The sequence below is a fragment of the Glycine max genome, chromosome 20 (assembly GCF_000004515.6).
Source record: "Glycine max cultivar Williams 82 chromosome 20, Glycine_max_v4.0, whole genome shotgun sequence".
Classification (NCBI taxonomy): domain Eukaryota; kingdom Viridiplantae; phylum Streptophyta; class Magnoliopsida; order Fabales; family Fabaceae; genus Glycine; species Glycine max.
In genome coordinates this window covers 37,328,453-37,342,859 of record NC_038256.2, presented here as the reverse complement: position 1 = coordinate 37,342,859, position 14,407 = coordinate 37,328,453, and the positions used below count along the sequence as shown (strand labels likewise).

Below are 14,407 nucleotides of genomic sequence, written 5' to 3'. Positions count from 1 at the left end.
CATATCCCTGTTGCAGGAACAGTTGTTAAGTAGTTCTAAACTACCATCATCACATTGCAGGGGATCCGAATCCTTTTGTCAAGTCCCTATCAAAAAGATGTTGTAAATGCAAACATAACAACTTGCATGAGCTTGTTTTGTACACCCTTCATTTCATAATGCTTGATGTTTATGGTTTATTTTACACATGATTAAGAAAAACATATATTCAAAGACAATAGTATTTATTAGGAAACAATTTTACTAAAATATCCTTACTCTATTTCAATTTTGATAAATGTATTATTAACTCTTTGAAGACAACAATATTTATTAGAAGATAAAATTGGAATGGATATTTTAATATCTCATTGAAAACTGAAAATATCAGTCACTAGAGTTTTTTTTTTTTATGTTAAAACATCTGTTAATTTGGAATGGAGGGAGAATAAAACAACCACAGATAAACACGGGCCGGCTAACAATGTCTTTAATTGATTTTTGAAATGGTGGAGACAACTAATCCAATTAAGAGAACAATATTAAAATCTGAATATGATGCAATTTCATTCCAAGTGGACACCAAAACTGAGGGCAAAGAGCAAAGATGGCTGACTAGGATTTTATGTAACACGTCACTGTCATAGGCATTCCAGATGAAAAATTATCAACAAACTACTACTTGTATGTTTGCCAAGACTGCGACTGGTCCAAATAAAGAAGGCAAACGGATTTAAGAAGCAACAGTAACCAGCAATATGGAAAATGGGAGCCGCTGAACATCTCCGGACTTTAAGAGCACTCACTCAATGGCAGACAAATTTATTCATCATTAAGAAGCTCATCCCCTGGACCCCGTTGCGCTAGTCTGTAATACAGTATACCCATAGTTGCCATGCAAGCCCTGCAAATGGATCATAATAACTTCATTAGTTAAAAGACTAGCACTATATACCACCACTGGTACTCCATATAATTGAATTTATAAACACGGCAGATGAATTAGAGCAACAACATTAACTTGCCTTAAAACTGACTACAAGTTACTTATATACTTACTACTTGTTGCAATATAATCCCAACTCACTAACCCAGTTGTTCCCCACTTTCCTCATTAGGAACCACCAGTGACTCAAACATAACTTCAATTGCGCAAATTTCACTTCCAACTTTGGTTTGGATTATTATTTTATATATTAATATATAATATATAATGAAGAGAATCAAGAGCTATACATAATTGCAATCAGGAGAAGAATTTTTCTGGGGTCCATCCTTGATGATCTTTGATGCCGTGTACGGCCTTCCGAGGTTTCGGCTGCTGCATTTGATGCATCTTTCCTTGGAGGTGCAGTCACTGGTAGAGTAGGTAAAGCAGTAGACCAGAAAGGAAGCAAAGCTCTAAGAAACTTATGGTGGAATGGACCTACACTTTCAAAGATGAAAGTTTGAATTAACAATATGTCAAGTATTAATCACAATTTTAAAATATTAAAAAACCATTCAAAAAGACAATATCACCTCGTTTTGTGTACTTTTTACGATTTGCATCTTCATCATCAGCATAGTAAGAAATTTCAGAATTCTGTCGTTCAACATGGACTGGGCCCTTCCTTGTGGTGGCACCAGGCTAAATTGTTTGCAATAAGAACAAAACTATATAAGATAAAATACCAAATGCATGAAAGAATATACAACTCGCATTGTAATAAAACAAGAAAAATCAGGCCTGTTTATTAAAGTTTAAGTGGACAGAAAAATCCAAACACAATAAAAGTGCACTGAAAATATCCTCTTACACCAACAGGACTTGAGTTTTTCATGAAATTTCCTGCTGGATTAGCACCATCTATCTCCACAATATCTGTCACTGAAAGTTTAGGTAGTTCTGACCCAGTTGCAGGTGAGTATCCATCAACTGAGTCTGAGTTTCCATGATTTTCCCTAATAATCAATGGGTCTGAAGCAAAAGCAGGTGGAGGACTTCGTGATTCTGTCACTGATACAGGATGATTTCCAAAAACATTCTTCTCCATACCAGACTGCACAAAAACAGATTAAAACTAATTAAAACTTTATATAATGAGAAAACAGACAAGCAAAATAACTTTAGGTGCCAAGATAATATCACCCACAAAAAAAAGAAAAGAAATGGAAGTGTGCATTTATATGATTTTTAAAAAAAGCCTTTTTTTCAGCAGTACCAACGAACAATTTACCACCATCATTATCGATCAGTGGTACAGTGCAAGTATTCAGTACTGTCCATTTAATAAAGAATCAGACATGATGTCTTGAATGAGTTTTCCAGATGGTAGCTCATAACCCTTAGCATCATCCCTTCCACAGTGACCATGAAGTCGCTGAACAAAAATTAGATGGGCATGAAAGAGAAACAAGTAATATTAAAGTATATGCATGCTCAAAGCATTTTACAAGCAACAAATTCTTGTGATTGCCTGATTAGTTCAATTAGTCTTGACACCAAAGAATGTGATATTCCATATAATTTCCGGAGGGTATTTCACTGTCCTCGGCTAAGAATAGACCTAGGACAACAGGGATTCTCTTAACAATAAAGTTTTTACCAATATAATTTTCAAGTCCCAATTCATTCATAATCCAATACTTGATGACCAATAACTGTCACTGTGGCAATGGAACTTTCATTCTCAAAAAAATAGCTATAAAAAAAATTGGTTGATGACAGCAAACTTGTTCTAGTTTTTGTATGTCAAGATATATACCATACTATAATCTCAAACTAGTATAAAAGTGAGCCCACCATATACAGCCCATTTCAAAAATCACCTGCATGATAGCTTCCTTCAACTTGGAATGAAGACGTGATCCTGAATCTTTCACACTTTTAGGAGGCCATATCTGTATGAGGTATTTCATCAAATGAGACAGAAAAAAAAAGGGAGAATTTTTCCATACCAGAGTCTTGAAGAAAGTTTTAAAAGGTAAAACATATTTACAATAATAGTTGAACAAGTCACATGCATGTAGCTAATACATAATAGAGCATCTATTTCCAAAACATATTATAATTCTACTCCACTAAGCAACTACTTTCATGACAACTGACAAGGTCCCTAAGACAAGACACTAAATAGAAATTTTTAAAAAAACTAATAATCGTTACCTTTCTGGAGTTTCTATCTACATCTCAAAAATTAAGAAATTTTGTTCAAAAAAAGAATAAATAACAAGGAGAGAAAAAAAGTTGGGAATAGCATGTCATTTTCTTTTCCCTGTTAGTACACATGGTTCTAGGCATCTAAAACACCATGAATCAAACTCAAATTTTTCACATAGCTCGGCAAAATCAACAGACAATTTCAATTCTAAGATTAGTTTAAGGTTATATAGGAGACACTAACAATCACCTCTATGGAATTCCTATATTCTCTCTGATTATGAAAATCAAAAGGAAAGAAAGAAAAGAAAAACATGTAGCTTTTCTTTCCCTGTTTCTACATAATGCTCACAGAATAGAACACTGAACCATATTTTGAAGTTTGAACATAACTAGACAGAAACCACATGCTGGCTTTCAGTCAAAAACATATACATTAATAAACTACTTTCAATCAAAAATCTTTTTTTTATTATAGAAGAAAGAAATCATTTGAAGGTAAATCTTACCGTAGTAGAACATGAAGGACACACATATCCTGCTGGGGCAGTATGTGGAGGAAAACTCTTGATATGCGAGACCAAGCAATTTGTGTGGATAACATCTATATACAAAATTTAAATTTAAAATATGTAACCAGTGCAAGCTCAGCCGAATTTATTTCAAAGGAATAGATAAGTAAAATCGCATACGCAAACAACCCAGTCGAGTTGTTTGAGATCCATCCCCCTCTTCTAAAACAGACTGGCATTGGCAGCATTTCGGAGGCCAATCATACTCCCCATCTATAACCCATTCGGAATAAGTCCGGACCTGTGATAATGACAAAACAGACAAAACTTAACCCTGGAAACTCTATAGCTTCACACATCAATATTTGGACAAATTACAAAACCGCATGATCCCCAATAAAACTCAAGCCAAAACAAGAATCTGAAGTATCGGACCAAGAAACAATGACAAAAAGTAAGATTAAATGAAAAACAAAAATCAATAACACTGGAAGAGGAAATGAAGAAGGAAAGGTTAGCATCATAAATTGAAAGTGATAATAATAAAAGATACGAATTGAAGAGAAACAAATTACCACGCAGATTTGGTGCTCCGGGAAGCAGATACATTCCCCACAGACAGGAACTTTGTGCACGAAGCAATATAACTTAGTAGCCTAAAACACCATACAAAGCACACAACACAGCATTAGCTCCAATTCAAATCAATAAAATGGGAAACAACTAGCATAGCTCCCCAAGATAATCAAGAAACAAAAATCACATGCAACAACACGCCAAGACTAATAACTTGTATCAATTCTATGCTCAAGTTCAAGAACTTGTTTCCATCACCCATATGCATAAGAAAATGAAAATAAAAAACAAATCAGGCAAAATGCAAGAGCACGTAGATTACCCACGGTTGATCTGAATAGACAAAACCAATCCGATCTACATACCCAGTTAACAAATCAAGCGTGATTGGGCAAACGAAAATCAGGGTTTTGGAAAGAAAAAGAAAAAGGCGCGAACTGTAAGAGAGGAAAGAGAAAAGAGCAGAACCTTGCGACATTTGCAGACCACCATTGCATTGAGGGGGTATAATTCAATTGAATCTGATGTGATTCAGAAAGAAAAAAAATTCAGGGGGATTTGAAAAGGAAAATTGAAGCGAAGAGCATGATCCAAATAATAATAATCACGAAGACAAAAAAAATAAAAAATTGTGCTGATTCACTGAAATTGTTTGTGTTGAATGTTGATGTTGATAATAGGCTCAGCTCACTGCGAAACAAAAACCCCTATCCTACGTTTGCAATTGAGATCCGTTTGAGTTTTTCTTTTTTCTTTTTTTCTTTTTTCTTCTGTTAATTAATTATTTCCAGAACAGTTGTAGAAAAAAAATCCAAAAAAGAAAATCTACGGGCCGGGTTAGAAACATGGGCCGAAGTATTCGCTACTGGGCTAGCAAATTTTTTGCATGTAGACCAACAATGGACGACCACAGAATTTAATTTTAAGATTCGTAGAATAAGACGATAGTTGAGTATGAATTATAAAGAAATGTTTTATTTTTCTATAATTCTTAAACATTGTAGTTACGATTAAAAACTGTTACTATGTTATTCAAAAATGTGAAAATACGTCCAAGCTAATAAGTCTTAATATTACTTTGTGAGGCTTTTTATGTTATAATTATTATTAAAGATTAATTCTAAAACGAGGGAAGAACCAAACTTATCCAAATTTAAAAAACTAAATTAAAACTTTTTATAACATAAAGAACAAAATTAATTTTTTTAAAAATAAGATAAATGGTCAAATGATTTCTATATAAAAAAATATTTATATTGATCATTTATGTTGCACAATATTAAAAAAAATACAGGGTTACACAATATCAAATACTAATTTATAAGATAAGTTAATTAGAATTTTACACGTGTAAATGCATATTCTTTATAAATGTAGGTGGTAAATACCCCTACCCTCCCTTTTACCCAGTAATTCATTGTTAATTTGGTCCATGTATTAAAATTTTAAAAATGTTTTGACCATACAATTTACTATCACTTTTTTTTGGTGAAGTCGAAAACACAAGACAACCTACAAAAACGAAATATCAAAATATAAGGTGAATGTGGTGTTTGACTTGAATATTTTTATTTTTATTTTTAAAGAAAATGGAAAACAATAGTGAAAATACCCTTGTTTGAAATTTAAAAAATATTTTAAAAAACAGAAAAAAACTGAAAATAACAAATCAACCTTTTCTTAATAAATGAAAAATACAATGATATCTTAAACTATTTTTTTCTTGATACATGTTTGTTAAATCTTTAAAATTTAAAAATAAAAATTATTTTCAGAAAATAAAATAAAAAATAATAATCACTTAAATCAAGCCTGACGTGAAAGAGCTAAAACTCCAACATGAATAGTAGCCCAACTACCCAAATTAGGAGGCACCTTTATTGATGCAAATTAGAAGCATAAATTACATTGGTTGCTATGATTTGATCCACTTTATTAGAGAACCTCTCAATCAATCCAACAGTTATTTAAAAAATTAATAGATTTTTGTTAAAGATAACGTATACAAAAATAGTATGTCACATAAACCCAAAATTAATTTAATTAAAGACATTTTTCATTATTATTAGTTAAGAACATTTAATAACAAGAGATAAATTACACTTTAGATAACAAAAATGTAGGTGGGTTAATAACTCCCTCATATTTGTATTTATTTTTTGCTTTAAAATATTTATAAGAATGAGTCACTCCCCTGTTTTGAAATTTGAATATAGGGTTATAGTCTCTGCTCCTCTCTCACTTTCAAATTTCAACAAATCGAAGACATGGCTACGGCGGTGCTCACGACGGGGCGAGAGTTGTCGAACCCTCCATCCGACGGCATCACCAATCTTCGATTCTCCAACCACAGCGATCATCTTTTGGTGTCCTCATGGGACAAGGTATGTATGTATCATATGCTCCTCTTTCTTACTATGCTATGCTATCAATTCCATTCATTGGTGTGATCACGATTCTATTTAGAGCGTGCGCTTGTATGATGCGAGTGCCAATGTGTTGAGAGGAGAGTTTATGCACGCTGGCCCCGTCCTCGATTGCTGCTTCCACGACGATTCCTCCGGCTTCAGTGCCGCCGCCGACAACACTGTTAGACGGTCACTTACTCTACTCCATTTCCTCTTCAAATACTAAGTTGCTTTAGTTCTCTTCTTGTTTAGCCTGTAACCTAGATGTTTTAAGTTCCAGAATTATGTGTGTATAAAACATCATTTTATCTTCTAGATTCCAAAATTCGATGATCCAAAGTTCTAAATTATTTGTTAGCCACATTAGAGGTTGCAGAGAAAAAAAAATGCCCCTTGCCAGAGGCTTGTTTATAGTTGCTGGTTACGTGTAGAAAAAAAAATGGTGGATTATAATGTAACGCATTCTAAGAATGAAGTGTAATTTTCAAAATAAGAGTAGAGAATGTGCTATTTAAGCATTTATGAGCAGAGATATATAGGTCATTCTTTTCTGAGTGGAAGAGGAGAGAGTGTGTTCTCCCTCTCCCCTTTATATTATCATGTTTAAACTTTAAAATACATGATAGAGTAATTCACCCTTTTATATTATCATTCTCCAGGCTTGTCTTCAGCTCTAATAAAGAGGATATTCTGGGAAGGCATGATGCACCCGTTCGTTGCATTGAGTATTCATATGCTGCAGGTCTCTCTTTTCTATCTCATCTTCGTCCCCATGGCACTTAATTCCTGAACTAAAGAAATTACTCTTAAAAGGATATTTACTTCTATCTTGTCTGTCACAATAGGGCAATTGATCACTGGTAGTTGGGACAAAACCCTAAAATGTTGGGACCCTAGAGGTGCAAGTGGCCAAGAGCGCACACTTGTTGGGACATATCCACAACCTGAGCGTGTCTACTCTCTCTCACTGGTTGGACATCGCCTGGTTGTAGCAACAGCTGGAAGACATGTTAATATCTATGATTTGAGAAACATGTCTCAACCGGAACAAAGAAGAGAATCCTCACTGAAATACCAAACCAGATGTGTGCGCTGTTACCCAAATGGAACAGGTGAACTTTAACTAATAGTTATAACTCAACCATTGATTTTCCAAGGATGAGACTCTGAACTTCAACTATAATGATTAACAAGGCATTCTATCATGTTTCTTAGCCAAGATTTCCCTTCATACTTGTATAACTACTTTATGCAGGATATGCACTTAGTTCTGTTGAAGGGCGGGTTGCTATGGAATTCTTCGACCTCTCAGAGGCTAGCCAAGCAAAAAAGTAAAAATTTCTGTCTATCACTATCTCTATGTTTTCCATTCTTAATACTACTGTGATGTGGATATTTGAACTTCTCGTCCATGCATATAACAGTGTTTCAGTCCATATGAAAATAGCATATATTCATCGACTTCTAGCTGTTAATGATTTCTGACCTTTGTGCAGATATGCTTTTAAGTGTCACAGAAAATCAGAGGCTGGAAGGGACATAGTCTATCCTGTGAATGCAATTGCTTTCCACCCCATGTAAGTGTTTTAGAAATGCTGTGTCACCTTGAGTATATCATCTCAAATAAAAAGGCACTCTGTGAAGAAGATTTTGAATTGCTTGCTTAATTGTTTCCCCACGATTTACAGTGTCAATAGCTGTAGTTTGTACCATTCGAGGATCCAGTTGAGAAATATAAATATAAATTATTATTAAGAAAGTTTTCTTGGTAAAGTACATATTGTCATCCAAAATAGAGGAATAGATGTTTTTTCACAGTTTGAGTATATAAACACATGGAGGTTGTAGATGAGGGTTCTGTATTACAACTACCCAGAATTTTAGTAAATTACACTTGTGTTCCCTCTCTATTCCTCGTTTGCTCTTATCCCTACATTTTCAAGAGCTTCAAAGATGAAATGCTATGATTAATTACCTTCTAAATGAAATTTGGAATTAGATGTTGTACATGTTAGGGTTACTAACACATGTCGATGACTTAATTGTGACCATCAAAATGCTTTATAAAAATTTGTCTGCAGATATGGAACATTTGCCACAGGAGGTTGTGACGGGTATGTTAACGTGTGGGACGGAAACAATAAGAAGAGGCTATACCAGGTTTTTATTTCGTTTTTGCATTGAGTAGTGACCAGAATTTTCATATGGTAAATTCAATTGCTAATTTGCCGTTTTCTATCTCTCTTTCAGTACTCAAAATATCCTACCAGCATTGCTGCACTGTCGTTTAGCAGAGATGGACGCCTCTTGGCTGTTGCATCAAGTTACACATTCGAAGAAGGGCCTAAAGCAGGAACTAAAGCGTAAGCTCTCTCTCACTGTTTAGTGTTTATCTGTGGAATACTTGCTAGTTTCATATAACTTGCTCTTTTCTTATACAGCGACGAACAAGATGCTATCTACGTACGCAGTGTAAACGAGATTGAGGTCAAGCCGAAGCCCAAAGTATATCCCAATCCTCCAGCTTGATTCCTGATGGTGGCCTTTTAGAAAATAGGGATTTCTTCGTTTATTGTTTCTACTGTTTCACTTCCTCTCGTGAACACCAAAAACATGTGTACTATTGTTGTGAAGCACTAGCTTATTTTCTAGATAAAAAATGTTAGTTCAGATTTCCTTCAAGTTGTGCACTGCGTGCAAGTAGGTCTATTATTGTAAAGTATAAATGAAACTGATAATATAACATCAAGTGTTGTGCCTCTCCTACAATTTTTCAACTCATCACTGGAAAAAGCTTGTCATCTCATCATCCAGTTAATTTTTTGTAGCTTAAGGGCCATAGTTGCATTCAATTAATTGTAAAACAAGTACTGCATAATTTTAAATGTTAAGGAAAAAAGTCGACTACTGTGCAAACATGATGTTTCTCTGAATAGCATATTTCCATCGGAAGACCATCCAATATTATTGGGTTACAAAGAAAATCTCATTCAAAATGAAATGAAACATTTGAAGAGAATGCAGCCATCAGATTGCTAATGGTTCGATATTTACAACTTAAGAAACCAGGTCATTTTCTTTAGTTGTTGAAACTAAGCTAGGTATTTCAAATATAAGTATTGAACACGTCGCCACACAGCCAAGATACGGATTTCATACACTATCCAGAGAAAATTTCCATATGGCCTTGATGTGAGAAAATTTCCATACTAGGCATCAACTTAAATTTAACCCGCGAGCATCCTTTGAAGGCATTGGATTAGGAGCCGAATAAGTGGCCTTATGCTGTTTGATTACCTAAATCCTGAAGGAGCCGCTTGAGGATTGCCACCACCTTGTCTCCTCTTAGCTCTTGATTGAGCAAGCATTTCATCATAATTCTGATCCATACAGTAATCATAAGTATATTATATATTACGCATGTTTAACGAGAATATCAGAATAACCACTAATAAATAGCACTAATTATTACCCTCTTCTCAAATGCAACATCCCTTGAACTTGAATCAATTATTTTGTCGGCAATTCCATAGTCTATAGCATCCTGTGCTTGAAGATACTTAGGCCTCTGGACATCTTTAGCAATTTCTTCCTTTGATTTCCCTGTCCCTTTTGCCAACAGCTCAATGTAATACTCAGTATTTGCCTCTAGCTCTTTTGCCTGTATGTGTTTTGCCAACATACTTGATATGAATATAATGGCTAAATAATTGAGAGAACATAGAGAACTAGAGTAGAGAACAAACAGGTAGAGAGTACCTTAATCCACATATCTATAACAGCACCACTAGATCTATTGACTTTTGGGAGATATAATTTTGCTGCAATAGTAAAAAGTTTAAAATCCATGTTAAGAGAGAAGGCAATGCTAAAAAATCATAGTTTATGTATCCCTCTATTCCACATAATTTATACAAAACATATGACCAGTTATCTTTCTACCTTTTCAATTGATCAAAACTATCAACTGACAAGGAAGAAATATCCCTAACTATGTAGAAATTTCTGGCCACGAAATAAAAATACCATCAGCAATTCAGCATTGAAGGGGGGCAACCGGGCAAGAAACTCTAGCCAATAAAGAATGCTTAGTAATGCCAATTGCACCAAAAAAAAAATATAATTGTGCTCTGGAAATAAATAATATGAAACCCACACATAAACACAAAAAACCATAACTAATAAGTGGGTCTCATGTGGTTTTTTGTGCATATGTAGGCCATGTTTGTGCACAAAGTATTGCAGAAGCATTCCATAAAGACCAAATTCTTTCATTTGCTCCTTGAAAATTGGGATTTCTTTTAATCAAAACTATGGCTACCCAACAGAGCAATGGTCTCAGTTCACACAGATCATAACTCTACCATCCTTGCCCTAGGGATCAAGAAGAACTAGAATTTGATAAATTGATCTTCCAGAAAATACTTCTTAGCAAGCATATTAGTAGCCATTTGATCAAAAAGTGTAATATGTGATGACAAAAGATATAATTGGAAAATTATAAATCAGTAATTCATTGTCCATTCTTCAAATATACTCATGAATCAGATACTAAGTACAGGCTCTTGAAGGAAGCATTTGTCAGAAGTTCCAAAAAGCCACAAGAAGCAATCAAGCACTTTTTTTCTCCAAAAGTTTGCATAGATATGATTCATACTAGATGAATTTGGCTGTACAGCACGATAGCCCTTTGTTCCAAGCGACAGAAGCATTGCTGCTTGACCAAATGCCATGCCACAATTCACAGTATAGACATCTGCTTTGACATACTTCAGGAAGAAAGAAAAAAGATTAATTAAAAGCAAGAGTTTAAAAAGATTAGTTCAAAGAGATAAGCCATATTCCAGGCTTAAGGTGGGATAGGCAGGATTCATGATAAAAACTTACAGACATCATATCAGCTATGGAATATGCCTCAGTTTCTGAACCCACGGTCTCATTCTTCTCATTCTAAACAACAAAAAAGGGAAAGAAAAGCAATCATATAAATCAACAGCTCATACATTACAAGAGAAAATTTTAGAAAAAAAATTGTCATAACACTTACCAGAGTTCCTGATGAATTAATATACAAGTAAATAGGTTTGGTAGGGTTATCATAATCCAACCACATAAATTGAGCAACAATAAGTTCTGTCACAGCTGGTACAATCTGTACAAATCATAAAGACTTAATAAGGAACATCAAAATTGGGATAAAAGATAGCAGGTAGATACCTATATACAGAAGCTAGTCAGGGGAAAAACATGAGTCATTGGGGTGATGCTTACCGGCATACCCAGATAGCATATTCGAGCATCCAAGAGCAAAGAAGGCAGATCTGGTGGAGCAGTTTTTGGCCTTCCGGTTCCCCTACCTCCTCGATACATACTAACACTCATGCTGTATTTTGAAGCATCATTTTTTCCCATGCCAGATAGACTCCACATTCCACCATTATCCATATAATTCTTGGCAGATGAAATGCTTTCCTGTCACAATGATTAAAATTAAGAGCACTTTTGAACAGTCAAATATGCTGTGATAAAATTTGGGTGCTTTGCAAAATCAACTCCACAATCAATAATTAGATTATAGATAGGCAACTTTGATTTTATAACATCACAACCAGTTAGATAGTAGCAAGGATATATGTGGTGAGACCTCTGTAACTCTTTCAGATTGCTGACGGATAGGATTATCTTCTGTCATGAACATGTCCATTTGTGAAGGAGAAAGGCCATATAGAGATTGAGGTGCATTCTTGTAGTTTTCCATCACTGCATATAATAGAGAAAATAAAAATTGCGGTTAGGCACCCAATTTTTAAACTTTTCAACTGAACTCGAATAAGAACCTTTTTAAGATTTTATATTTGGGAAAGTTGTACTCAACCTCCAAAAACTTTCATCCAAATTAATTTAAGAGCTCCAATCTGAAGCCTTATGTTTCATAAACAACTTTACCCCTTTGTTTTCTTAGAACATTTAGAAACACCAAGAGTGTAAATAAATCAGTCAAAACTGAAAACTAAGATGCATATTGCTATTTTTCTAGTGTTTACTAACAGAATTCATAGTGTCTCTTCATTTTATTTTCCTACAATTTATGCACATAATTCACAATCTCTCCTACTAATACATTTCAAAAGACAAATGTATATGCATCTTGTCAAAAATCATTTCAATTTAGGCGAAAAATAATTCTCACTTGCATTGTTACTCAAAATTGAAGGACCTGAGATATTCATGCTTTTGAAACTTGACCGGCATAAATTATAAAATTCAGACGTTGATGCACTAAATTTGGTTTGGGCTTTGGACAAAAACTTCAAGAAGGTAAAGTGTTACTCAACTTAAGTTTTTAAACCTTTCAAAGGAAGCAAATAACCAAACGCATACACTCACTCAACAAGAAATGCCGGAAAGCAAAACAAGTCCACAACAAAACTCATGGGAACAAAAACAATGATTATGAGAAAAGCAAACAGTAAACAGTAAAAAAAAAACACTACGTATGTTCCATGCCCTTCTTCTGCCACTTCAATTTCAAACATATGAAAAACATAATTGAAAAGACTCTGCAGCCCAAAAAATTAGACAGTATAGTCCTCAATCAAATAAAAAGCACTAAAATCATTCATACCCAGATTACAAAATTTCATCTTGTTTCATTTTTCTGCTCTAAATTTTCACAGAAACCACATAATTAAGTGTTTTTCATTAATTTATTTGGCCTAAACTAAACCGAACAGAGTAAATAAGCATTAGGCAAGACATAAAAGAGAAGGAAGGAAAGGTGAAAAAAACTAACATCCATCTTTGAGATTTTCCTTTCGGAACTGTTTGGGGATGTGGTCGAGGGAGCACTTGGCAGAGAAAGAATTGAAGCGGCGTGGTGCCACTCTTCGAGAAAAGGGAAAGAGCTTTGTTCCATGGAGGAAGGAAGAATCGTGGATGGAGGGAGCAGAGAGCGATAAGGAAAGAGAAGAGGACATGGGTGCACGCAATTGGAAACAAAGTTGCAAAATTTGATGTGAATGGATGAAGGGTACGATACGAGGAATGTGGTTTTGGTTCCTACGGCGAGGAAGATAGGAGTGCAGGAAGCTACTATCCAGTTTCTTGTGGTAAGCGGGTTCGGGTATGGTATGGTATTGGAGCTTATTGAGTTTATATGCACAACAAATTGAAGGATTTAATTAAAATATATTGTTAGGATAAATGCATAATACCAGCAAGCACATGCAGGATACTTGTTGAATGAGCACCAGAAAAGTGTTAGTGACACATTTTTCTTAACATATACTTTATTAAAAATTATAAGAGAAAGTCATTATGTAAGATTTATTATTTTTAATTTTTTTTAATAAATTAATAAAAAAAAATATGTTCAAAATCGTGTTTGGTTATCATTTCTCCTTTTGTGATTATCATTTCTCCTTGTAATATAGACAAAAAAATACATGCATAGGGTAATACATGTATTATGTATGATAAATTTTTTTTATTTATAAATGGGTTCAATTTAATATGAGTCATACAAATGAATAAAAAATAAAAATATCAAATAATATGAAATAATTCTCCTAAAAGCAATATGAAATGATTAAATTTCTTATTTAATTGGATATGATTTTAGAGTTTAATTTTTGTACATTGTTAATGTAAAAAAAAAAACATACACGGTCAATTAATTGGTATGAATTTTAAGATAATTATTATAAAAGTTAACATTATAAATATTTAAATGAATATTTAAGAAAATATTATAAATAAATAATACTTTTTTATTTTTTGTTTTAAATTAA

General features: G+C 33.9%; 3 protein-coding genes across 3 annotated transcripts; 1 reads left to right on the top strand and 2 right to left on the bottom strand.

The window, feature by feature from the left end:
• Nucleotides 1-458: 458 nt before the first annotated feature.
• LOC100775639 (uncharacterized) lies at nt 459-4,908 on the bottom strand. The gene is given in 9 exon segments (NM_001255820.2): nt 459-883; nt 1,216-1,405; nt 1,501-1,609; nt 1,779-2,021; nt 2,791-2,862; nt 3,631-3,725; nt 3,814-3,934; nt 4,209-4,289; nt 4,678-4,908. Coding segments are annotated over 9 exon segments (1,017 nt in total). The 5' UTR covers nt 4,702-4,908; the 3' UTR covers nt 459-801.
• A 1,484-nt stretch (nt 4,909-6,392) lies between these two features.
• LOC100820541 (mitotic checkpoint protein BUB3-like) lies at nt 6,393-9,292 on the top strand. The gene is given in 9 exon segments (NM_001253045.2): nt 6,393-6,593; nt 6,676-6,806; nt 7,277-7,359; nt 7,463-7,729; nt 7,873-7,948; nt 8,114-8,194; nt 8,699-8,777; nt 8,868-8,980; nt 9,059-9,292. Coding segments are annotated over 9 exon segments (1,035 nt in total). The 5' UTR covers nt 6,393-6,476; the 3' UTR covers nt 9,147-9,292.
• Nucleotides 9,293-9,540: 248 nt separating this feature from the next.
• LOC100820008 (ATP-dependent Clp protease proteolytic subunit-related protein 1, chloroplastic) lies at nt 9,541-13,868 on the bottom strand. Its single transcript, XM_003555941.5, has 9 exons — nt 13,411-13,868; nt 12,262-12,377; nt 11,889-12,089; nt 11,665-11,769; nt 11,505-11,567; nt 11,275-11,386; nt 10,377-10,438; nt 10,090-10,278; nt 9,541-9,997 (listed from the first exon to the last, which is right to left on the bottom strand). Exons 1-9 carry the CDS (start codon nt 13,592-13,594, stop codon nt 9,911-9,913), a joined length of 1,119 nt encoding a protein of 372 aa, XP_003555989.1. The 5' UTR covers nt 13,595-13,868; the 3' UTR covers nt 9,541-9,910.
• Nucleotides 13,869-14,407: the final 539 nt, after the last annotated feature.